Below are 27,230 nucleotides of genomic sequence, written 5' to 3' on the forward strand. Positions count from 1 at the left end.
CTTATATATATATATATATATATATAATAAAAAAACTACACTTGACCATCTAAAACTAGCACTCTATTCTATTTTTAAAAAGAAAAAAAAAGAGCATCTAACACTAGCATTCTCTATTATATTTACTTGTTTTCTTTTTATTTATTATTTAAACAAAACAACAACCTTGCTCTTACATGTACCGTGTTAAGCTAACTTGCTTCTTTTGTCCTCATTTGTTAAGTGGCTGTTAAATGACTAAAATGCAAATGTACCTGTAAAAATCATGAGACTTCCACTTGGCTCTACACAGAGGACAGATTAACAGGTCGTGATTTCTCCGGCACTCCTCGGCCCCTGAAAAATGAACAGAACACAAGAGATGCTCACACAACTCACCACATGAAAGGCTGTCAGGGGATATAGGGCTAGAAATGGGTCAGGGATGATCATTCAACAAACAACTAGTCACTTCAAATCATCTTCTGTGCGCAGTGTTCCTGTTATTACATGTAATCAGTTTTTGCAGGGATTATGAGAGTTCTCTGCAATATTTAGCCTATTTAGGTTGGACTAGTTTTCTCTGAAGTTATTAAAATTTGTTTCGCAGACGTACTTTGTGTTTTTAATCCTGTCTGATTCAGCCAAGTCTGTTTTTTTTCTCACACAGCTTTTGTTAAAAATTCCAGAGAAAACTACCTAATTTTTCCAACAGTCCTTTAAGAAATCTAATCCTGTCTGAGAGTGAACGTCTGTGATTGCTGATATTGTATTCTCCCAACACTTCTCCTTGGGTTTTTTGACTAACCTGATCTACCATTTGCACACTAATCTTCCACATACTGCACCTTTTAATATCCGACTGGCATCAGAGAGAATTGTAACAAACGTCACTCAGGTTTGAATACAGCTTTTGTTGAATAGCTGAATCTTATTGGTTACACTTGCTAATTCACAAAGGACCAATTTTTGTATTCATCTGTAGCATTTTTCTTTTAATTGTTGGTCTGTATAAACATGCAACTTTGTGTTGTGCTGTTTTTCAGTGTTTTTAAACTGGCAAGAGGGGAGAACATATGAAGAGATCTGTCATATAGACAATGAATGAGCATTTTTAAAACTTGAAAATATCTTCAAAAGCCTTTATATCTTTGACTTTATACTTATACTGCTGGATGGACATAGATTGAAGGGCCTTTCTTCAAATAAATGTAAATTCTTAGCCCGAAATATCAATTCAAATTGAAACTGAGCTCAAATTTAAAATCTCTTTTTTTTTTTTTGTAAAGTTTCACAATTTTGTAAATCAGACTATTTGGTTCTGAAAGTGTGTTTTGCATTTACTTTATGTGGGCTGTATTTGTAAAATAGTCTGGACCTATAAATAGGCTCTGCGTCCTGTGATGTGGACAGTCAATGCTAGCTCCTGTGATCATTCGAAATATAACACCAGGGGCCTGTTTCATAAAAACAAGTTTACCAAATAAGCCAGGTTTATTTAAATTAGTCTGATTTATTGTCAGCTGATTTGGTTCAAAATAAGTCAGACTAACTGAAATAAACCCGGCTTATTTGGTAAACTTGTTTTATGAAACAGGCCCCAGGTGATGTGGGATAATCTGGAATATGAGCACTGATATTTTTCCTGCTACTTACATATAGACATGCAGTGATGGTGGAGTTTGTTTCTGCAGCCCTCTTCACACACCGTCAGACTTTCCTCATCTAGCATGTCCAACAGACAGATCGGGCACATCTGTTCCTCCTCATCCTTCATGCTGCTCACAGGAGTAGATACACATGCACAGCTTTAAAAAAAAGTTACTAAGACACAAGGACTTTGACAAAGAGGATAAATATAATTGGCTTCTAAGGGGTCATATCATGAGGAATCCATTTTTCCTTGGACTTTTGAGATAAGAATGAACTGAACTCAAAAATGACTCCTTTTGACAACTTACTAGCATCTCACAGAAACATCAGTACAATAACTACACCTTTTTGGGGGTCAGAAACTTGGCTCGCCCACTCAGCCATTGAGATAAAAGCATCTTCATTTTTTTCCCCACTTTTTATGATGCAGCCTTATTTTAAACTGCTTTAAATGACTTCTAATTTAGTTATTTGCTTTGTCATTATGGTGTATGGAGTGTAGATTGATGTGGGAAAGTAATTTAATCAGTTTAACATATAAGGCTGCAACATAAAACATGAAAAAATTGAAGGGGTTTGAATACTTTCGCAAGGCACTGTATATGATGTTATAATAGCAACAAACGATGAATTCAGATTGAATTATTTTACTCAAGAATGCAAATCGTATAGTTCAGCCAAATAAGAGGGTCTCTGGAGCTTTACAAACCTGCTTTCGTTGCTGGATGGGGAGGCACTGGAGGTGCATGTCGTGTGAGAGTTGGACATGCGAGACACAAATTTCTGGATGGTGCTGCGTGAGGGAGCTTTGATGCGCGAGCTGCGGCGATTGTGGTATTTCTGAAACAAGCTCTCCACCTGAATGAGATCACAGTATCAGTGTGTGCTGAGCTTGAGCAAATGCACAGAGCTCGTCGTGTTTTGGCTGCATTACAGTCTCCTCACCTCAAAGTTCTTCAGGGTCTTCCTCCACAGCAGAGGGTCTGACGGCTCTAGCTGGAAAACTCTGAGCATGACGAAGAGCACGTGGATGCAGAACGTCCCTCGGCCACAGCTACACGTCTGCTCAACATAACAGACACCATATTATGATGAAAAAAAAACAAATTATAGTAGTGACAATCATGTCAAAGAATACATACTGTAATATATTAGGCATGGAAACAAAGTTTTCTTTACAAACGTAACATTTGTATTTACATTTTTCCTTACGAATACCATTTTTCTTTACAAATACTGTTTGTTCTATAGAAATTAGGATGTTTATTTATAAAATCAGTTGATAACTAGGGCTGTGACGGTGGCAGATTTTGAAACAAAAAAATAAATGCGGGCACGACTCAAACAACTATTAATAAACGTATGGGTTTATTTTAGCACTTCCGTCCGTGAACACAGCAACACACAGCCTGCAAAACACTAGGCTATCAAAGAAATAATACAGTTAAATAAGAAAGCAGCCTAAATGAGTAACGTTAGCCTAAATAATTCATAACTTTATTCACATGCTGGAAAATCTGCGTTGGCCTGATAACAATTAGAACGTAAACACTAATGCTTATATAATGTTAGATTTAAATTCCTTCACAGAAAAACAAACATGTTGATATTGTCCGGTTTAAGGGAGGACCTCATTGGTGTTACGATGTTTCAGCCGCACTGAACACGCGTTCAGATGGTGTGCTTTTTGCGCAAATGTATTTTAAGCAATCGTGGCCAGGTATCTTGTCTCATTATTCCACCGGCACCAAGCAAGCGGGTCTTCGCTGGCCTCCTCGCAAATAGCAACTGGAAACGGCTCTTGATGTATGAAGTGCTCGCCCATTTAACACTTAACGCGTCGTACCGCAACAGCTAAAGTCTGTCTACACTGGATGCGACAAAGCGAGCGTTAAAATCATTTGAACTTTGTGTCAGCAGGTCATAAATAAAACAAGGTATCAGTTTACGGTCGGGGATTTGTCGTGCCACACCGCATCCAGTGTAGATAGTATCACTGATTATAATGTATTGTGTTCTATTGACTATTGTATTTTGTCGTGCCATGCAATGCCTCTCGCGTCCGGTGTAGACACGGTGTAAAGGAAATGCCATGAATTCTGTATTTATGTATACAGTGGTACAGTGGCAGTTATTTTTTTGCATGTTTGTCACACTTTAATGTTTCAGATCAAACAAATTTAATTAAAATCAAATTTTTATTATGAAGGGAAAACAAAATTCAAACCCACATGGCCCTGTGTGAAAAAGTGCTTGCCCCCTAAACCTAATAACTGGTTGGGCCACCCTTAGCAGCAACAACTGCAATCAAGCGTTTGTGATAACTTGCAATGAGTCTGTTACAGCGCTGTGGAGGAATTTTGGCCACTTATCTTGGCAGAATTGTTGTAATTCAGCCACATTGGAGGGTTTTCGAGCATGAACCGCCTTTTTAAGGTAATGCCACAGCATCTCAATAGGATTCAGGTCAGGACTTTGACTAGGTCACTCCAAAGTCTTAATTTTGTTTTTCTTCAGCCATTCAGAGGTGGATTTGCTGGTGTGTTTTGGATCATTGTCCTTCTGCAGAACCCAAGTTCGCTTCAGCTTGAGGTCACGAACAGATGGCCAGACATTGTCCTTCAGGATTTTTTGGTAGACAGCTGAATTCATGTTTCCATTTATCACAGCAAGTCTTCCAGGTCCTGAAGCAGCAAAACAGCCCCAGACCATCACACTACCACCACCATATTTTACTGCTGGTATGATGTTCTTTTTCTGAAATGCTGTGTTACATTTACGCCAGATGTAATGGGACACACACCTTCCAAAAAGTTCAACTTTCGTCTCGTCAGTCCACAGAGTATTTTCCCAAAAGTCTTGGGGATCATCAAGATGTTTTCTGGCAAAACTGAGACGAGTCTTTATGTTCTTTTTGCTCAGCAGTGGTTTTCTTCTTGGATCTCTGCCATGCAGGCCATTTTTGCCCCGTCTCTTTCTTATGATGGAGTCATGAACACTGACCTTAACTGAGGCAAGTGAGGCCTGCAGTTCTTTAGATGTTGTTGTGGGGTCTTTTGTGACCTCTTGGATGAGTCGTCTGTAATTTTGGGGTAATTTTGGTCGGCCGGCCACTCCTGGGAAGGTTCACCACTGTTCCGTGTTTTCTCCATTTGTGGATAATGGCTCTCACTGTGGTTTGCTGGAGTCGCTTTTTCACACAGGACCATGTGGGTTTGGATTTTGTTTTCCCTTCATAAGAAAAACCCTTCATTTAAAAACTGCATGTTGTGTTTACTTGTGTTATATTTGATTATTTTTTTTATTTGTTTGATGATCTGAAACATTAAAGTGTGACAAACATGCAATAAAATAAAAAATCAGGAAGGGGGCCAACTCATTTTCACACCACTGTAAGAACACTAGAATAGAAACAGGGTTTCTATCATTTTTATGAAGGCAAATTTAAAGTGGTCATATGACGTTGTTTTGTGTATTTGGTGTAATGCAATGTTTTTACGTGGTTTGAGGTTCAAAAAACACATTATTTTCCACATACCGTACATTATTGTTTCTCCTCTCTGAGCACAAAAGCTCATCGTTCTGAAAAGCACGGTGAGCTCTGATTGGCCATCTGTCACACAGATCTATTTTGAAATATCAGATGTTTTGTCCTATTCTGAAAACATAACTGACTGTTTACACATCAATTTCTTATCATAAAATTAGATGCAAGTGCATTTAACTGCAGCCGTGATGGTGTTTCAGGACAACAAACACAAAGCGCACATGAAAGTCTGAGTTTCGTGCATCTAATAGTACTGCATTCCAAACGGCAGAAATGACGGCATATCTAAAGTAAAACACTGAAATAACGGCAGGCGGAAGTACAAGTCAAGCAATGCACACGTGTCTCACAGCATGGATATTCTGTACAATGAATTCTCTCTAGCACACACACGCACCACTATAAGGTTTTTTTCCAAAAATGTGCCCAGGTTTCAAATTTAAAAATAATGGGTGAATTTTTTTTATACTAACGTGACAAGCGCCTATGCGAATGACTTCAGTAGGCTATAATCGATTAAGTGAAAGTGACATGATCAAGTATGGTGACCCATACTTGGAATTCGTGCTCTGCATTTAACCCATCCAAAGTGCACACACAGCAGTGAACACACACACACACCGTGAACACACACCCGGAGCAGTGGGCAGCCAGTTATGCTGCGGTGCCCGGGGAGCAGTTGGGGGGGGGGGTCGATGCCTTGCTCAAGGGCACCTCAGTCGTGGTATTGAGGGTGGAGAGAGCGCTGGACATTCACTCCCCCATTCATGTCGGCCTGAGACTCAAACACGCAACCTTTGGATTACGAGTTCCACTCTCTATCCATTAGGCCACGACTTCCCCCAATAGGATTATGGCCTATTACTGCATCGATGCAGAATAGTCCACGTCTGCATCGCGATGCAACGATTAATTTCAACATCCCTAGCATGGACGAGTCGTAACTTTTAGAAAGAATATCTCTTTGGGTTTCAGACTTTAATCTTTGCGCCTTTACGGGTGTTACATATGCACAAACAGGTTGTAAAACTCCAAAGACAAAGGAAAACATGAAATCTTGTCATATGACCCCTTTAAGACCCCTTTTTTAAATTTAAAGAATAAACTGAATGGAACACAATGTGTCAATATGGTCTCTCAATGTAAAAGTGTTGTATAAGCAATGCTTCAAAGTTTGAAGAAACAACTTCCAATAGATCTCCTTCACTTTTTAATAAATTTTACAAATAAATTAAAGAAACAAGTAAAGCCTTGTTTTGTAGTGTAAACGATTCTTAAATCAAGATACATTTATTTGAGAAGCAAATTGACGCAAGAAATCTTGTTTTCTGAGAAATTTAAGCATGTGGCACTTACTTTTGTTTAGTTTCCAAGAAAACAAGACTTCATATCTTCATTTTGCTTCTCAAGTATATGTATCTTGATTTAATGTTTAGGTATTTGATGTTTAGCTATTTGAAAAAAAAAGAAATTCTAAGGAAGATCATCATATTTATAAATTTAAGACTTTCTGCTCTGATTTCAGATCTTTGTAGGCCTTTATTGGTGAAAGGGCAAATTAAGACATTTCTAAGACCTGCAGAAACCCTGTAGATAATTGGCCGCTGTCCCAGGCAACCGACTTCCCAGCTGTTTTAGTTTCATGCCTAGTTAGTTATATATATATATATATATATATATATATATATATATATATATATATATATATATATATATATATATATATATACATACATGTCTTCTCACATAAAGTCATTTCAGCTTTATTTGTCAAATGGCATGTCAGAGGCCTGTTTTAGCGTACCTGTGGACCAATAAACACCCGGAATTTGTTGTCAGGACTGTCTCCGCCAATCAAGAACGAGTTGGGTCCTATCTGCTGCAGCAGGTAGAGGCGGGCTCTCATGACCTTGTTGACCCTGCGGTTGGTCTCCTCTGGACTATATGGGGAAAAGCCATCAGGTGAGGGAGCTCTCCGAGGGGGCGTCACCCTCCCACTCTGTAATCACACATTCAAAACAGATTTAGAGACTTTTTAAGACCACCTAAATGCTAACTTGGAAAATTGAACTTGAAACTTGAACTGAATCAAGCTGGTTGAGTCTTTTGTAGAGATGCATTGTGATGCTATTGTCTTGATGACATTTTTTTTGGCTGAACCAGACCTGTGGAATCCCTGTCACGTGATATTTTCAAAACAAGCATCCATACAAAACAAATCAATCCAAATTCAAACTAGATTAAATTTGAATTGAAAACGTCTCAAAACTCACAGGCACCGGGGAGGCTCTCCGTCTGCGCAGACCAGGAGAATCAGGCTTCCCAGCGGTCTTAGTGGTGGACGATGAGGAGGAGGAAGGTCCAGGTGAAGGGCTGCGATGACCTCTGCTTTGAGAGGAAGATGAGCTGTGATTGTCGCTTCCGGCCTCAGTGCCGTCTGCTCTCAGAGGAATGGGCTTCACTACCTGAGATACAATGACACAAGAAAACACTGATACAAATCCCATAAAACAAAAGCCAAACCATTTCAAAACCTGTTTCCTGTGCCTTCATTTGCCTTTTTATTTTGTCTTGTAGTTATGTGTCATAATGGGCAATATTTAGACACTGAAATTGACACTGATCAATAACTGCTCTGTTAACAGGCAGATGCCAGTTTAAAAGCCTTCTTGTTAATGTTTTGCATTACTGTAAATTATTCTTTCCAGTGAGAAAACATTAGTCTAATTGCAGTGACACTGCAGTGGAGCTTTAAGGCAGACAGTGTGAAAGTCTGTTAACAGGGTCGATTGTTCTGATGGTTATGTAAGGAAGGCACGCTGATCTCAGGAGGAGCCGTTCCACTTCAGAACTTCTCCCTTCCTGTTTCTGAGTCCAAACATTTTCCTACTATTTTTGGTAACAGGGCATGTGATTAAATTATTTAACCATTAACAGTAGTTAACAATAGTTAACTAGTTAATTAATCCAGTGATTTAATTGTTAACAGTAGTATTGTAGAAAATCAGTAATGCCATTTGAATAAAATGGAACAGAATGGTGACTGTGTTCTGATTAGAAGAAAATGTGCGGGAAAAAATGTACCTGACACCAATTACAACTAGGGCCAGTTTTACTAACAGCTTGCGCCAGCGCAAACCGTCTTTTGCCGTAAAAATAGTAGTGTCAAATTTTACTAAAGACACGCAGAGATGAATTAGCGCTGAAAAGGCGTGGACAGTTATTTTTGCACCTGATCAAAGAACACGCGTGGTAGAAGGGAGAGGATTTTTCCACACGTATTAATTTATTTGGAAAGAATACATTATCCGAACATATTGTTTGCCAAGCCATGTTATTTTTTATTTGCTTCAGGAAATAAAAGACGGCTTTGAACCCTCAACTAGGAGTCACACAATACCAGCTCTATCAAAACTTCTAGCAAACCTTCATTTTTGGCTGTGGCTTCTTTATTTGCGACTGCTCTAATTTGCACTGTACTTGGTATATTGTATTGGTCGATATGTAAATGAGATGTTGCATCTGCATTCTTTAATTTGCGCGTTGTTAGTAAATCACCCGCAGAAATTTCCACGCCCATTTGCGCTGTTTTGGAATTGCACTCTCGCGCTAATTTGACCCGTTTCGTAAAACTGGCCCTTAGGCTGGTAACTGAAACCATTTAATTAGTTAAAAAAAAACTATTGATAAATGACTAAGTCATTATAAAAATGTATGTGATTTGTCTGTGAGGCCAGAACTATTTTTTTTAACTACCTTTATAATTAGCATTACCTAAACAAACTAACAAATGTAATAAAAATATTGTTCATTGTTAATCTTAGTTTACACAATACAATTTTAATTGCTTGTTCATGTTAACAGAGGCACACAGACTCAGCTTTCAATTTAAAACTATTAGTAAAATGTTGAAATAACATTAAGACTAATAAATGCTGCAGAGGTACTGTTCAAGTTAATGTATTTAACGTTAACAAATGAAAGCTTAATTATATACTCTTACTATTATAACTTTAGTAACTGTTTGACACACAGTTGCAGAAAAACAAAACCTAGTGATGAACAGAAAATGAACAATGATGATCACTGTTTAACTGCCCCGTACCATCGGCCCTCTCCTGCTCCGCCTCTCCAGCCACTCGCTCTTCCAGGTGGGCATACAGGTGGCCTTGAGCTTCTCTCGGATCAAGCGCTCTTCTGGCCGGTCCTCCATCTTCTGCAGCCCACGCAGAGTCTCCTTGCTCTCCATGTCTCGACTGCAAAGAGAAGAAAGTTAATGAGCATGTGTGTAAAATAACTTATTTTTGCCATATTTGCACAGATATTTTCCTACAATCAGCACAGATGTGTACTAGGGGGCAGACTGATTTGGACTGATTTTTTGATGGCTAATCAGGTTTAACCATTGGCCAATATAAAGCCAATATCAAACTATTTAACTTAGAGATATGCAATGAAATGCATATTTAATAAATTAAAAAAATTAAATAACGAGGCGGCAGAAAAATAACATTGCTTGCCTCACTTTTATATTCTGGTTCAGACTCAACACACACACACAAAAAAAAAAAAAAGAGCATTTGAGTTGGGAGCATTTCTGCTGGAGTGGAGCAGAAATTAGATAAACATTCTCTCTGGTTTTAAAGCAATCTGGCAAGTGTGCATGAGTTTGGCAGCACTCACCCAAACATATCAAACTCGGATGTCAAACAAACCCGGTGTGCACCAAAAGTGCTAGTGTGAAAGCGCTAGGGCTGTCAAAATGGCTGAAAAACTAAATTCGAATTTTGTACTTACATATTATCAATATTCAAATTATATTTGAATTTAAAAGGCATAATTTCAGTTAGGGGGAAAAAAGCTTTATATTTTGCCAAAATCAAGCAAAATATTACTAATGCACGTTCATTAAAGCAATAAAATAACAACCATCTATGAAAAAAGTGCATAATGTTTAAAATAATGTTTATAAACCATATATAATTGAGTTGCTTAAACAATTAGAAACAAAGCAGCATCATGTATGTATAGTTCAATAAAGGACTGAAAACCAATCACAAAGTGTACTATCTTCATCTAAAAACATGAGATGCAGTGGGATGGGGAAAAAACGTCCATAAAGTCTTGAGACATGTTTTTTAAAAATTGAACTTACGTTCATTTTACATGACTTTCTAAACATGCGAAACGCGAGTGCAATGGTGATAGACGTCTCTCTAGAAAATGCAATAAATATTCGTTCTGTGTGAATGGCTTTGTTTCAGTTTTGACGTAAACACTCTCTGCATTGATGGTCTCTTTTTCCGCAATATTTAGAATGAACGACGTAGCAGCACCGCATCCAGTGGGTTTAACTGGATAAGCTATGAAAAGCATTAAAATGCAATGACACTTATATACGGTCATGGCATCTCGTGTGCCACTGATAAGGCTGCCTGACGCACATGACATTCGAATGCAAAATTCGACGAATATTCGGAATTAAATTTTTTTTTTGACAGCCCTAGAAAGCACTAATAATATTTTTTTTGCTACCAAAAAAAAAACCAAATTGTTTAAAGCATGACAGAAAATGAATTCAACACTAACAAACAGTATACACAATCAGTTAAGCATGTGACCACTGGGAATCATATTTAATAAAAATAGAAAAGACAAACATATGTAATTAGACGGTTTAATTCAACATTTCTAATTCTAATTACTTTAATGATTTCTAATACTATAGACATTATTAGTTACCTGTCTTTGTTCAACAATTAAGTTGTTTAGAATGGGGTCCTGTGTCTTTGCACTGTTAACATAAAAGTCCCAAACACTACACTTAGCTGATGCCGATAATTAAAAATGCCAAATTTCAGCCGTTGAACTTTGTGCAGATTCTGTGCCAAAAGTAGTCAAAGCAATCAAAACTGAATGTGATGAAATAAAAGACTGGCAAAAATGAAATTAATACAAACCAACAGCACTATCCTCATGAGGAACAACACAAGCGATTTATCAAATGCAGTGATACATGCAAAGCAGTCTCATCCATGAATAAATGACTCTTAGGAGACTGAATTATTCTGTAGTGAATGGAGGAAACACTGCGTTATCTTTCTGAAAGAACTTACCCGTCATGTACCAATTCACACAAAATCAAAATCACAAGTGAGGGTCTCATTAACCATCATTAAAATGAATGATGGAAAAGCCCCTGAACCACCCAACAGAGACAGAGATAGAGAGACAGAAAATGAAAACAGAACTGAGAAAGACAGGCAGTGAGAGAGAGTCTAAGCACCCATTTGGAGCCGTGTATCCACATGTGGCAGCAGGATGAGGAGCGAGAGGTGGGCCGCTGTGGGTCTCCATCTTTACCGAGCAGCAGGATCACTGGTGTCCCATCGGCTCTTTCAGCTTCCTCAATGAGCAGCAGTGAGCGCTGCATAACAATAACAACCCTAAGACAGGAAAGCCAGACTTCCTGTGCCCCCCCAGTCAAATCAAATGAGGAAGTGTAGTGACGTCTCAGCAACTGCAAAAACAGCAACTATTTTACAGAAGCGTTATCTGCTGACCAACCGACTGCTAATACTTCACCAAAAACTGTGGGGCTAACCAAATGAACTGACATTAACCTAAAACAATGTTTAAGCATGATACTAAAATTACAAAAAAATAAAATAACAGTAACACTACCATTTTTTCTACACAGTTTGACGGTACTTGATCATGAAATTACAGTAAGCTCCAGGAAAAGAAGAGAGATGACACCACCTGCTTGTGTGTTTATTGGACTGGGCAGCAGGTCTTGTAGGAAGAGGGATGGGCTGTTTTAATTTGACATGCCATATTAAAAATACAGCCAACCGTAGTTTCAAAACGGAAAGTCAAGCAAACGGGACAATAATAGCGGTGTGTTAAAGATAATTATGGTACTCTGCAGGAAGAGGGTAGAGATGCTCTTCTAAAGGTTTTTATTTTCATTGAGTCAGTAAGAGTTCACACAACAACAAAAAACATGCTGCCTTATGTTTTCAGGGGTTTTGCAGCAGAACCCAACAAAAAGAAATGTACGTACACACATACATACATGCATACATATATATATAGTGGGGGAAAAAATTATTTGATCCCTTGCTGATTTTGTACGTTTGCCAACTGACAAAGAAATGATCAGTCTATAATTTTAATGGTAGGTTCATTTTAACAGTGAAAGAAAGAACATCAACAAAAACATCCAGAAAAACGCATTTGAAAAAAAAATTATAAATTGCATTTTAATGAGTCAAATAAGTATTTGACCCCGTCGCAAAACATGACTTAGTACTTGGTGGCAAAACCCTTGTTGGCAATCACAGAGGTCAGAGGTTTGCACACATCTCAGGAGGGATTTTAACCCCCTCCTCTTTGCAGATCCTCTCCAAGTCATTAAGGTTTTGAGGCTGATGTTTGGCAACTCGAACCTTCAGCTCCATCCACAGATTTTCTATGGGATTAAGGTCTGGAGACTGGCTAGGCCACTCAAGGACCTTAGTGTGCTGCTTCTTGAGCCACTCCTTTGTTGCCTTGGCCGTGTGTTTTGGGTCATTTTTAGTATTTTTATTACCTTAATTATATGTTGTCTGCACTATGTTTGTACTTCTGTACTGTGTGTAAACACTTGGCAATTAAGCTCTTTCTGATTCTGATTGTCATGGTGGAATACAATGCCCTGGGTGGCTTCAATGCCCTGACGGTACATGGCCCCGTCCATCATCCCTTTGATGCGGTGCAGTTGTCCTGTCCCCTTAGAAGAAAAACACCCCCAAAGCATAATGTTTCCACCTCCATGTTTGACGGTGGGGATGGTGTTCTTGGGGTCATAGGCAGCATTCCTCCTCCTCCAAACACTGCGAGTTGAGTTGATGCCAAAGAGCTGGATCTTGGTCTCATCTGACCACAACACTTTCACCCAGTTCTCCTCTGAATCATTGGCAAACTTCAGACGGGCTGTACATGTGCTTTCTTGAGCAGGGGGGCCTTGCGGGCGCTGCAAGATTTCAGTCCTTCACGGCGTAGTGTGTTACCAATTGTTTTCTTGGTGACTATGGTCCCAGCTGCCTTGAGATCATTGACAAGATCCTCCCGTGTAGTTCTGGGCTGATTCCTCACCGTTCTCATGACCATTGAAACTCCACGAGGTGAGATCTTGCATGGAGCCCCAGTCCGAGGGAGATAGACAGTTATTTTGTATTTCTTCCATTTGTGAATAATCACAGCAACTGTTGTCACCTTCTCACCAAGCTGCTTGGCAGCCTTGTGTAGGTCTACAATCTTGTCCCTGACATCCTTGGACATCTCTTTGGTCTTAGCCATTGTGGAGAGTTTGGAATCTGATTGATTGATTGCTTCTGTGGACAGGCGTCTTCCCTTTAAGAGAGTGCTCCTAATCTCAGTGTATAAAAGACACCTGGGAGCCAGAAATCTTGCTGATTGATAGGGGATCAAATACTTATTTCACCCATTAAAATGCAAATCAATTTATAACTTTTTTTAAAATGTGTTTGTCTGGATTTCATTTAAAGCAGTGTTTGTGAGCAGTTTCAATGCTCCAAAAGCAGCACCTAGTGGGCAAAGAATGAATTAGCATTTTCATTCAGACCAACGGTCAGGTCTGCACGTGCAACAAGTGGGTGGGCAGTATGCTAATGTTTCAAGAGCTGGTAAAATGTAAAAACTGGAACTTGAATACCATGTAAGTCGCTTTGGATAAAAGCGTCTGCTAAATGCATAAATGTAAATGTAATGTTGGCGTTAACATGAAACGGCTTGGCATTCGTTTTAAAAACGACTCATTTCAATGATTCAGAGTCGACTCTTTCTTTTGAGAGACAATAACTTTATACACAGTGCACTTTCAGATTTAAAACTTTGCAGGATGTTTTCGTTCACTTAGAGCTGTTACACACTGCATGAAAGCTCATTTTCAAAAATCCATAATAGGGGCACTTTAACATAAGTATGCGTGTTCATTAGCAGGTTGTAACAGCACTGGTATTAACAATAGTAAGGAATTGATCTCATTGTGCAAGAACATTTTGATAAATGTTACATTATCAAACTGCAGGTGGTGTCAGGTTTTCCCGTGTACAGATGATTGTTTGCACTGACAAATACTCTCACACTCAGTGCTCTGGATGAGAACAGCACGTGAATCAAACGGCAACACTGTAAGCGTGCAAGTAAACAACAGAACAGCTCACTCCCACACTAGGAGAAAGCAGCTCTCACGAGCCCGAGCCAGCCAAAACGAAACTGGATAGCAGGAATTCACCATCTTTACTTAGAATGAGAAAGTCGGTGGTGGCCAACCCCTGCCTCTCGGATAACAGCTATCCCACAGTGCCATGGGGCAGGAACAAAGAGGCATTGTGGCCATGCAGGTGGGATGTGGAAGAGCCAGCGGCTGGGAATCCATTTCAGCCCTGCACGTAAGCCTAGACTGCAGGCCTGTAGCTGTGCACACCCTTTCTCATGGGCCGCCGCGCTCTCAGCGCTCGGGTTACTCTGAACACAATGAGCACATCTCTGCTGGAGGGGCCGGACACTCAGACGCTAAAGAACGACTCCAAACACGCACTCAAATAACAAGCGCTCGGCACAGGAACTAAACCAGCTATCAGAAACAAAGAACCAGCCACAAACTAACCTTTAAAGCAAACACACAAAGCAGAAATAACTGGTAAACAATGAGAGCATGAGTGTTGTGAAACACAGAGATTTACTCATGACACAACATACAGCAAACCCTTCGTTCAGATTCCAGCTCTGCACAGTCTGGACAATCAAAACCATGAGGGGCATCTTGGGATGCTTTATTTAACCAGCATTTAATGGCTGTTTCTCAACATGCGTTCTTAATTGATCTTGCGTCTAGAGATGTAACGGTATGAGAACAGTGACCCAAGTCATCACATCAGTATGCTCAAAATGCTCAAAAAGTACTGACACGCAAATTGTTTAAAATCAACAAACAATAAATATTACTTTTTGTTTGCATAAACACGAAAACAATAACATTACCAATGATGTCCGGATTTTAAATGACAACATGACTGACAATAGTTTATCTAATAGCATTTCTGAAATGCTCAAATAAAGCTTTGAAAAAGTTTCATAAAATGGTAAAGCTCACATTTCAGCCTTTAAATAAACAAAAGGGTTTAAATCAAAATGATAATTGATTAATAAATGATTATATGTATTTTATCTGCTCCATAAATAATGCCTACCTTATTCGAATTGTTTTAATGTGTAGAATTCACATAAGCTTGTTTTTCATCAACCGGTCACAATTTACAGCGGGTCATGCAAAATGGGTCCATTTTTGGCCAGACAAAAACTGCACACAGGCTGAATGTAACTGTAACTCTCTGTAAATCCACTCTTTGACAGCAGGCGGCGCTTATGGAGCAGCAGAATTAGAGCGGTTTCCCGTAACCTCATGGACACTTTATTAGGTACAGACGTGGTCAGAATTGTTGGTACCCTTCGTAAATATGATTAAAGAAGGCTGGGAAAATTAATCTGCATTGTTAATCCTTTTGATCTTTTACTTTTTTAATTCACAAAAATCTAACCTTTCATTGGATAAGAATTTAAAATGGGAGGAAATATCATTATGAAATAAATGTTTTTCTCTAATACATATTGGCCACAATTAACGGCACCCTTTTATTTAATACTTTTTGAAACCTTCATTTGCCAGTTTAACAGCTCTAAATGTTCTCCTATGTGTGTATCATTATACTGGATGCATGAGAATGTGAATTCAGATCTCTTTCACATCTTAATGCGCTTGAATGGTCAGATACACACAATTATTTAAAAATGCCCTGTCATGTGCAGTATTCAAGTCTTCAGTCAGTTATGTGTTAAATAAATGTAAACAGTCGGGTGTAACCCGGATGCGTTTCAGCATTTTGGATCAGCGCAGTTTGTCTTAAAGGGTCAGCAGCCTAATAAACCTGCTGCTGTCTGTGTCATTAATGTTAATCAAATAAAAAAAAAATTGCCATAAAGAGATATATGTAGTTATTGTGATAAATCTTATTTCACGGTATGAGAAATTTAATATGTGTCATATCACCCACAATTAAGATTTTTTTAAAAGTATTAAAAACCTGGAGAAAGCAATACTTTTATTGGCAGATTAAAAATTATCTACTTCTAATACGCTGGGATGGTCGATTGAGCAACAAGATCACAATTGTCATCTTAAAGGATGCTTTACGCATCTTTCCAAATTTGTTCTTTCAAGATCACACCGGCCTCCACAAGATCGCAAGCCAGTTCTGTGCATTCTAGAAAATTAAGAAATAGCCAATGACTCCACATGATGAACACTTGTTCTACTTACTGAATAGTACTAGCTCTTAAAAAATAAATAAATAAAAACTTTACAAAATAACTAAAGTGGCTACATTATTATCAAATATCCTTTAAATCACATGATCGTATCAAATATCACTTTAGATTAATAAAGTGTATTATGTAAAACTTGCGCAAATGAAATGATAAAATTCTCTACTTATAATTTATGAAGTAAATGGCGATTGGCCAACTCTAGTCTCAGCCTCAGACGTCACGCCCACGGAACGTTGGCTAAACATCTGATGCATATGGCACACTTTTCTGGAAACACTTCAGGAATGTCGAAGTTGTCATCTGACTGGTTGAATTAAACAAAGATAACAAAGATGCCGTGGCGCCAAACCCCCTCATGAAAGAAGAAAGCCGTCGTGTTTACAAATATGACGACGAACGCTTATCAGGCTCAACTAAAAGCATGTAAAATATTTAATGTTTGCAGCATAGAATCTTTAAAATACATCCGAGAGTTTAACAAACCGGTTTGTTATTATGGCGACATTTCCACGCCCCGAAACGTGATGCTAAACGAAACAAACTATGATTGGTTGTTTGACATGTCGGTCAAACGGCCTCATGGGCGGGTCTTGGCCAATGAAAGTGGACATCTATTCCAGACCTTCAGCCGTCAGTCTGAAGGTCTGGCTTCGCGATACTAGGCCAACTCAATATTGTAATGAACTGCGCACAAGATCAAGCAAGTTTGTCATTTGTCGCACAAAATGGTTCAAGTAGCCTACAACTTCTGTTTTTTAAAAAGATGATAGAATGATGAGACAAAATGATATTTCCTTGATTAGAGTTTAAAGACCTTCCACATTATTGTGCTGTGTGTGACTGAGGGATGGATCAATGGTACCGAGAGATGACATTGAGTATGTCACTGACTTTGCAAAAAACAAACAAAAACACATCTTGAGAGTCCAAAAGCATTCACTGTGTGATGAAGTATATAAAATGCAGTTAGAATGATCCTGAATGAATCCGTTTGAATAAATCAAGTGAGCCAATGATTCATTCATAAAGCTCTTGCTTCCTTTATAATTGAATCAGCCGTTTTTTTTACTAATCCTTTGATCTGAATGATTCAATTAATCAGTGATTAAAACAGGATTTGCTGCCACCTACTGGCAGTTTTGTAGTCATATTTATCCATGACAGGCCTAAACAGCTAATGTACCAGGCCATTGACAAAATTCCCCCCATTTCATGCCCCATAAGAAAAACAGATAATAAATTATAGTTCATTTAATAAAGCTCATTTTTTGCTAACTAAAATGTGTAAAAATTAGACAAATTTTGAAATCATTATGTAAAAGTTAGCTATGGGACCTACGGGAAAATACTTCACACCATCTGCCCTGAATTGTTTTTGTTTACAGCTCGACCACTGGTCACACCACTCCAAACATAGACAGGCAGTGAGAGGGAACACAAATGGGCATTTATTTGGTCATATGGTCTGCCATTGCTCGCTGGGCCGTCACATGCAGGAAGCCTTGGAAACTACATGTTTGTTCGTTGGCCATTTCTGAAACCACACACCACTGTCCTGCCAACAGCTACAAAAAACAACTTTAAGGAACTGGGACAGGCATGAAGTATTAGTGTCTACTGCTTTAGTGAAGTTAATCAGCTTTCCTTGCCTTTAAGCATGACGGGGGCATGACAGAGAGCAAACTTTGTGGTGGTGGTGGTGGTTGAGGAGATTCCCGCTTGTATGTAAAGCACTTTGAGTGCCTAGAAAAGCGCTATATAAATGTAACAATTTAGTCGTCACGGTCGTCCACCAGGTTCCGGCTGTAATGTTAACTAACACATGAAACAAGTTGCTAACTACCACTGACATGAGCCTTACCATGATATCACCACACTCAGTTACAGTTGAACTGGGTCACACTGTAAAACTAGGAACACTTTCAATCACGGACTTGCTGTACACCTGAGAGCTTTCAGGAAAGAAAAGCCCCACGGGGAGGGGGGGGGGGGGGGGCGCTTACAATATTAATGGTCTTCCATCATGTTATTTTTTCACACACATACCATCTAGGAAAAGTATCATATTATCCGATTTGGTCATTTTGCACCAAAATGAAAATTCATGGCTAAAGACAAAACCTACAAATCCCAGACACGGGTTTAGTTTGGAGTACGTGCCCTAATCTGAGTGTTGTCCCCCCTAAAAATATGATTTAAAAAAACCACGCTGTGTATTGTAAATAATGTTTTACACTTAAAATAATTGTGTAAGTAGAAAAACAACAAACGCAAACGGGGCAAAAATGGTGTTTTAAGTTTAGAAACATTTTGAGGCGTCATATTAGCGGTCGGCAGCGCGGCAGAAACATTCCCTTCATATTATTGATACTAAAATTAATCTAGTAAAAATGCTCAATTCAAATCCAATTAATATTCGATTGAATGAAATGCAAGTGCATGCATTACGTGACAAACTTCACTGTTCTAGCGTCTCACATGCACGTTTGAGCTTGCTGTATCACATCTGTATATGCGTTGATCAGTTGTAAATAAAAGTTCAAATTAAATCTGAATTTATGAATGATGCACTCACCTGTCGATCTCTTAATTTTCTGAAAAGATCAGGATGAGCAAGTGACAAGTGCTTAAAAAGGTTTGATGTGTTGTCTCTGTGGAAACACATGATTTATAGCAACGCTTGCATTCAGGTGCAGTATGGTCAGTTCGTTCACCTTTGTCATCGGTTTTGTATGCAAAGTAATGCCATATTTCACTTCTCCTGTTCTCTTTATTTATTAATTTCGGGTGCGTTGATAGAGTTTAATCTGTTTGATGATCCATCTCGTTGTTCTGTTGTCACATTTACCAGTTGCGCAGCAATTTGGGAAGCACTGCAGTTGTGAAATGCGGGTGCATTTCGCAACTGCAGCGTATGACATACCGAATTGAGCAAAATTATGATATCGTACCGTTTGAAATATAATATATACTTCTGGCTAATGCAAGCAGATCTGTACTGTACAACAACACAGTGCTTAAGAACACAAAGGACAAAAGGCTCACTATCCACTTAGAAAGGAACGCTGGTTATTTAGTTACAGAAGCTTCTCTGCTTCTACCAGACAGGTCATGCAAAACTGTACATGCAGAAACTCTCACATGCACACCGTCCCCTGTCCCCCCCCCCATATGAAAAATACTCCAATGTTAAAATTATTTCTGTTCACATTTTCAGCCAAATTTACGATATTTCTGTCAGCTGAAGATCTGTATATTAGACTTATGTTCTGTTTAAACAGTATTTTTCTACTAATCAATTATATATTAGAATAAAAATACTATTACTAATCATACTAATCTATTAAATATTTTCCTACTGTACATTATTCACATTTCTGCATGTGAAAGACGCTTTTATCCAATGCAACTTCAATATTTCTTCCAACTTCCTGCGAAAGGGGCCATTTTCTTGGCATTGCTAACGCCATGCTCTGCTGTTCGGCTGAAGTAAATGTCGCATGACCCACGCTGTCCGAAGCATGAGTGCACTTCATTAGTATGTATTTTCACATGAACAGGTTTCGGTGTCAAGTGTTTTTCACAAAGTGCTTATGCTGTTCAATAGCATATATGCAAAATTGAACATTTTTATTTTAGATAATAGCCTGACATAATAAAAATGTTTGAGGTATGCATATATATATATATATATATATATATATATATAAAAAATAAATATTAAATGATAGGATTGATGAATCAAGTGATCCCTTACAATTATAATGTGTGTTCAGAAGAGGAAATGTTACTTTGTTACTTTAAATGTTTAAAATTTGACATTTTGATTCCTCTAATTTTCCTATTTTTTATGCCCTTTATTGTAATGCTTGTATTTAAAACCTTTTTTTTTTTTATAGCCTGCAGTTTGCACACTCTTTTGAAGACAGTTCAAGATATTGACAGCCATGCTTTTCCAATAAAATCACTACACATTGCTCTTATTTTACACAATTAACTGAAATCGACAGAATAGTTGTTTGCTGCAAACTCAGACAGGCAGCTGAACATGAAGGAAAAAACCCTGAAAATTTTTATTTCTGAGATGTCAACCTTATAATAATTTATTTTTTTTTAATATAGATTATAGACTATAAAAGAAATGAGCAAATATATAAACAAGTTTATGCTAGCGAAGCTTATCCTATAGCAGGTTTTTTTCTTTCAGGCTATTAAATTGTCCAGACAAATGGAAATGTTGTTGGGCATAATGAAACAGTGAAAACATTAAGTCAGATTTTTGTTTTGTACAAGTAAACCCCCACTGAGAAAGGACACTGGAGATAATACTAAACACACGAGTGTAAGTGTGAACAGTTTTCTTCTCAGTTTTGTCCACTATAATAATGCTCTGATTTGGTGCACTTCTAACTTTTGTAAATATTACAGGCTAGCATGCACAAGTCAAATGTCAAAGCAAACGCAGAGAGACAGAGTTTATGAAGGCACCTTGTTAGGAAACCGCTTTCAGACCGGCTTCAAAAGGCACCATAACATCATGTCTAATGATCCATTTTACAACAAATTCAAGAGCGCTTCAGAGAAAACAAAGCAAATGCTCAAGGCTAGAACAGACTACACAACTTTTCCCAGATTAGCAGTCTGGACGAGTCAAAGCTTCTTGCTAAAAGTCAGAGCTGACATTTCACATACAAAAAAAATAATAATAATAATAATTCACCTAATGGGTATGATTTTCTTTACTACAGACTATGATTCTCAATCCATTTGAAAGTTATCCGACATATTTTGAGCTGATTTTAGAACACGCATCATAGAGTATAACTTGCCTAATAACACAACTAACCTCGCACTGCAATCTGTAAAAGCAGTACCAGGCGCTTCAACCCACCCAAGACCGCATCCAAACGCTCTTGCCTCATTATTTTGCAACTCAGCACACAGAGTGGCAACAACTTCTGCGGTCAGCTCCAGTACATCCATGTTTGTTTCCATCTGTCATGCATATCCTAGCAACAACGCACATGTTTCTTTGCGAGTTTGTTACATTTGGTATTTCTGGGTTTATATAATATTAGCGGAACTGTCCAAAATGATAATGACCCAAAACGTGGCCAAGTCAAAGCACAGATCTATTTCAATCCAAATGAAACATTGGGAGACTATACAAGAAACCCCTCTAAAACCACAAAATTAATGAATTAAGCAGTCAACATTTCTCCTAATCAAAGTAAGAGACCGTAAGAAGCACCTGCAAAAAAAGCCAGCTGTAATTAGAGCTGGGTATCGTTTACATTTTAATCGATACCGATACTGTTATCGATACTATTTGGTGCAAAAATGTGTGTGAAAAGTTGTTGAAAATGTCAAGTTATTTTATTACTGCTGAACTTTAGCAACTGTATTAAAGTTCTTCAGTCAGGAGTTATTTTTCTCTTTGTGTTTTATTTTATTAAGATTAAAGGTTCACCCATAAATGAAGATTGTCATCATTTGCTCACTCTCAGGTTGTTTTAACCCTGAATGAGTTTCTTTCTTCTGTTAAATATAAAAATGATTTTGAAGAATTTTATTCTTGTGCTGAACACAAAAGATGATATTTTGAAGAATGTGGGTAACCAAACAGTTGCTGGTCCCCAGTGACTTCCGTATTTTTTTCCCTACTATCAAAGTCAGTGGGAACTAACTGTTTGGTTACCCACATTCTTCAAAATATCTCCGTGTGTGTTCATCACAAGAATAAAAATGAGTACAGGTTTGGTACAACATGACAGTGAGTGAATAATGACAGAATTTGAATTTTGGGGGGAACTATCCCTTTAATGAAAATCGCCAGCATGTTTAGTTCTGTCACTTTAAGACCTGCACGCATCTGTTTCTCTCTCTCTCTCTCTCTCAACGGTTTACTTTCACTTTAGACATAACTGTGTTTATATGTAAACCTTGTGTGTTTCTGACAGTATTAGTGCAATCAGATGATAACTAAGATAACGAAGTAATCAGGTGCTGTTTAACCGGCTTCTTAGGCCCCGTTTACACTAGTGCGTTTTCGTTTTAAAACGCATAACTTGGCATCCGCCATCTAAATAATAGGAAATCTACCTATTCATATCTATGGTTGTACCTGCATGAATGGTCATGTGACATGCGTTTTCGGTTGTGTAGTGTAAACTGCGATCATTTCTGAAACGGCAGTGTAAACGTTGATCGTTTTCACTCTAAAACGCAGTTTTAAAACGAAAACGCATTCGTGTAAACGGGGCCTTAGTGTACGCATGCTTCAGGTGCACGCGCTCTGAATAAGCGCACGTCAGAGCAGCATGCGAATTAAATATTTAACCGGCAAGGCTTTAAACTAAAGCACACGCAAATAATGTACTTTTGTGATTGCGAATAAGTGCAGCGTCTCGTGAGTGTAACTACAGCTGAATCAACATTTGATGTGAATGTGTCTCGCGAGTTGCAGTTGGAGCCGGGAGACATGGTAAATACGGCGCATTGCTTGAGGTAGATGTCTCTTGTTAGTAAATGTTTCATTATATTACTGGTGTTGCCTCCTTTGTTCACTATTACACTACTGCATTGCATCTGACAACGCTTAGTTTTGTAACGTGAGCCAACACGTTTCATTCTTACCGCGATGACTGATTGCACGCAAACACACACTGCACATGTGCACGGATATCACACGCATGTCGAGCGAACGACGGCCACATCATTTAGTGAAGAAAAATGTCAAGCAGCAGCTTCTAATTCGTCATTAACATTGAAGTATACGGAGATAAAACAATGCAAGTATCGATAACAATATCGTTTTTCCTGAAGCTTACCGGAAGTATTGTCCCAATTACGTACTGGTCCAAAAAAATACCGGTTCTCGGTACCCATCCCTAGCTGTAACGGTACTTTGGTTTTGTGTATGTCTTTAAGCAGATGGAGCAGTGAAGATAAAGCCGGCATACATGGGAACTCTGTATCCCAGAATGAACCTCTAAGTTGGTTGAAAGATTGTCCAGAGCTATAAGCTAGACATAAATCTAGAATGTAATGTTTATTTTTAGATTCACATAATTGTCTTCTTTCAAATCTGTGCATCTTCAGTGATAGGGCAACAAAAACAGTAGGGCTGCATGACTATTAATAAGTATTCATAATGAAAACAGCGGCCAACAATTAGTCGGGTCTATGAACTGAGCCATCAGTTACATCAGTATCGATTACATTTCACTAAACAGAAGTAGTACAAAAACTGTCACTGGGGTGGTACCTTTTCAAACAGTATGGACTTCAGGTACTAATATGTACATTTAAGGTAATATGCCCCCTTTAGGGGTAAATAAAAGGTGCACCTTTTGAATGGATATCATCCCAGTGACAGCTATTGTGCCTTTTTTCTGAGAGTGTACCATTCAAAAGTATGAGGTCAGTATAGTTTATTAATGCATTTGAACAAGGAAGTCTTACTATCTCACCATTTTAATCAAAAGTACAGTAAGACCGTGTAATACAGTAATTTTACAGTAAGTTTTGTATTTTAATATAATGCAAAATGTCATTTATTCCTGTAATACAAAGCTGAATTTCCACCAGCCGTTGCTCCAGTCCAAGTACAAAATCAACATGCAGCATAATATCTTTTGTGGAAACAGTGATTTTGTCCCCTGATTCTTTGATGAATAGAAAGTTCAAAATATCTTTTGTAACATTATAAATATCTTAGTCACTTTTGATCAATTTAATGCATTTTTCTGAATAAAAGTATAAATAAAAAAGGCAGTCAGATAATATTTAAGAAAATAAAAAGGTGAAATGAAATAAAATGACAAATACTCTTGCTGTTATGAATAAAATCACATTTAACTTTAAAGAATTGAAAATACTTAGGGGAAAAAACGAAGATGCATTGAATATAAAACATTATTGTGTGAATATAGGAGTAGGTTTGTATGCACTATAAGTGAGAAAGAGACTGCATGAAAACCATCTTCGTGTGTGTGTGTGTGTGTGTGTTAATTTAGGTCTGGAACAAACAAACCCTGTGTGATTTAGCAAGGGAACATAAGGAAAAAACTAGGTTGGGTATCACTCACAATGTGATACACACATCGCCATACGTCAAAATTCAATGCATGTCACGGTATCACAATATCATAACTGTACAGCGAGTGAAACTGCAGAAGAGAGTCCCAGCATGTCCACAATAGACAGGGCTTAGGGTTTCAGCTCTGAGTACAGTGAGTTTGTGCTTACTGTAGGATCACAGGCGTCAATAATCAAGCAATATGAACACAAATGTGTTGAAGATGACCTTCATTAGGACTAGTCTTCACAGGAAAGTGAATGGGTGTTCCTAATGGAGAATTTTACCAGCTGGTCTGGTCAGCGCTCTAGCAGCGCTAGTCCATGTCAAAATGATCGAGATGACCAATCAAATCAAAGAATTTCTGAAAAACTACAACACTTCTGAAGGCCCTAATGTGAAGATTTTAATAAAAAATATTATATTGCTAAAGTTTTATTAATTAAATTGATTAGACATGTAATTAAACCATTAAAAAGGAATTTAGGAAAAAAAAACCTAAAAAGTTAATTTTTCAAAGTGCTGTTAAACCGTATAGGTTTCATGATTTAAATTGATTAGGTATGCTTTTGAACGCTAATATTTAAATTTAACATAAAAACGGAATTTTGAAGAATGAAAACTGATTTCACAGGGCTCTATACTTAGTTTGTGGTTCTGTTTTTCCTGATTATTTAGTGAAGTCAATACACTCCTGTTACTTGTTTTATTTTTTTACATAATGCACAGCATAGCCTACATTCACATATTTGCATGTGTTTTTATAGCCTTCAATTTGCACACTGCTCTGGCATGAAACTGGAATGCAGAGAAATTCCTCCCAGCAGACCGCTTCACTCTACCCAACCAGAGCAGCAGGACCCCCACCGTCTCTCAGCAGGACTGGCCGACTAACCTCGCTCCCACACACTGCTACAGCTACAACAGCACAACATCCGCGCTTTCGCTGTGTTCCTGACAGTTCTTGAGTGCGCGTGTTCACAAGAGTGCTGTGGGTGTGATAGGTTGTGGACATTGTTCCTGATCTCATTCCTGCATCTCCATCACGGGGCACTTGTGTATATACACACACACGCACAGCTCTGATGTCAGTACGATTGAGCCGCGAGCTCTGATGAGAGGCGCTGGAAGTGGAGCACAGGCCCTGCAGGGGACAGGGGAACACAGGACTCGTGGACCGAGCTGGAAACACAGGTGGAGCACGTACACAAACAACACTCCCAAACACACTGGACATGCTGTAAAAGCAGCCTTGCTTATAGAAGCACACACACAAAAAAAGTATAACTTTGCATTTAGTCCTTGTAGCATCAGTTAACGAAGCTGTAATAAACAAGACAATCATGATCCACTAAGATAAAGACCAGTTTTCTTCCAAGCAAGTGTCTAAATATCACAAAAGGAACATACTTCATACTGAATCACTGACTTTGAGGTTAAACGTGACCCAAGCCCACAAAATCAGTCATAAGGGTCAATTTTTGGAAATTGGGATTTATACATCATCTGAAAGCTGAATAAATAAGCTTTCCAATGATGTGTGGACGATATTTGTCTGAGATACAACTATTTGAAAATCTGGAATCTGAGGGTGCAAAAAAAAATCTAAATATTGAGAAAATCTCCTTTAAAGTTGTTCAAATGAAGTTCTTAGCAATGCATATTACTAATTAAAAAATCAGTTTTGATATATTTGCAGTAGGAAATTTACAAAATATCTTCATGAACATGATCTTTACTTAATATCATAAGGATTTTTGGCATAAAAGAAAAATAGATATTTTTTACCCATGCAATGTATTGTTGACTATTGCTACACATATCTCTGTGCTACTCATGACTGGTTTTGTGCTCCAGGTTCAGAAATATTAAAAGTAGTCATGGGACATTTGACCATTTGAGTAGAGACCCTATGAATTACATTTCATAACATTTTGAGAGCAGTAGCACCTGATTTGGAAGAACTGAGGTAGAATTAATAACATTAATTAATAATATTACACGTCTCTTGAAATAGCATATTTGACAGTAGCTTGAACTGACAGTAGCAGTACCTTGAGCTGGGATGCAGATGTAAATTTATTTTCATTAGCATTTTGTTAAACATTTTTATAGGGTAAAATGTAAACATTCTGATTGAGTTTCACCTTATTAAAATTAAGCATTGGTATTCCATAGTATCATACATTTGTAGATCATAACCACAGGTAAAACCACACTACCATGGTAAAAAGTAACTATATGGTTTCTAGTTCAATTAACTGTACGATTTGTAAAGAAAAATAGTAATGTAAACACATTAAGCATAAACTACATTAATAATATAATATAAATGTATATGAATATCCCCACATTTCTGCCACAATACCATGGAAACAATCTAGAGTTACCCGAGTAAATACATAGTAAATTCTCCTGATTTCTGTTTTAGTTTGTTGAGAATATCAGCATTGTTTCGTCTGGCATTAAAATATATTTTTTAAGAAATATCCAGACATGTTTGGTGCAGCCAAAGCTCACAGAGAGAAATTCTGGCTTGATTTTTTTGGTCATATCAGCTAACGGTATTGCTCAAAT

General features: G+C 38.0%; 1 protein-coding gene across 2 annotated transcripts in view; it reads right to left on the reverse strand.

The window, feature by feature from the left end:
- Positions 1-27,230, reverse strand: part of LOC306864180 (mitogen-activated protein kinase kinase kinase 1-like) — a 69,379-nt gene that overhangs the window by 25,409 nt on the left and 16,740 nt on the right. Inside the window, exons 1-8 of one of the 2 annotated variants that reach the window (XM_079407942.1) lie at positions 11,466-11,598; positions 9,285-9,435; positions 7,453-7,644; positions 6,984-7,178; positions 2,578-2,694; positions 2,342-2,490; positions 1,636-1,757; positions 255-336 (exon numbers count right to left, since the gene is read on the reverse strand). In XM_079407942.1, the coding sequence (XP_079264068.1) occupies positions 255-336; positions 1,636-1,757; positions 2,342-2,490; positions 2,578-2,694; positions 6,984-7,178; positions 7,453-7,644; positions 9,285-9,435; positions 11,466-11,536 (1,079 nt within the window). In that variant the 5' untranslated portion in view covers positions 11,537-11,598. Of the gene's footprint in view, positions 1-254; positions 337-1,635; positions 1,758-2,341; positions 2,491-2,577; positions 2,695-6,983; positions 7,179-7,452; positions 7,645-9,284; positions 9,436-11,465; positions 11,599-27,230 lie in introns of those variants that run through there. The other variant, XM_079407941.1, reaches the window with a different exon arrangement.

This window comes from Barbus barbus (assembly GCF_936440315.1).
Source record: "Barbus barbus genome assembly, chromosome: 45".
In the NCBI taxonomy this organism is placed as follows: Eukaryota; Metazoa; Chordata; class Actinopteri; order Cypriniformes; family Cyprinidae; genus Barbus; species Barbus barbus.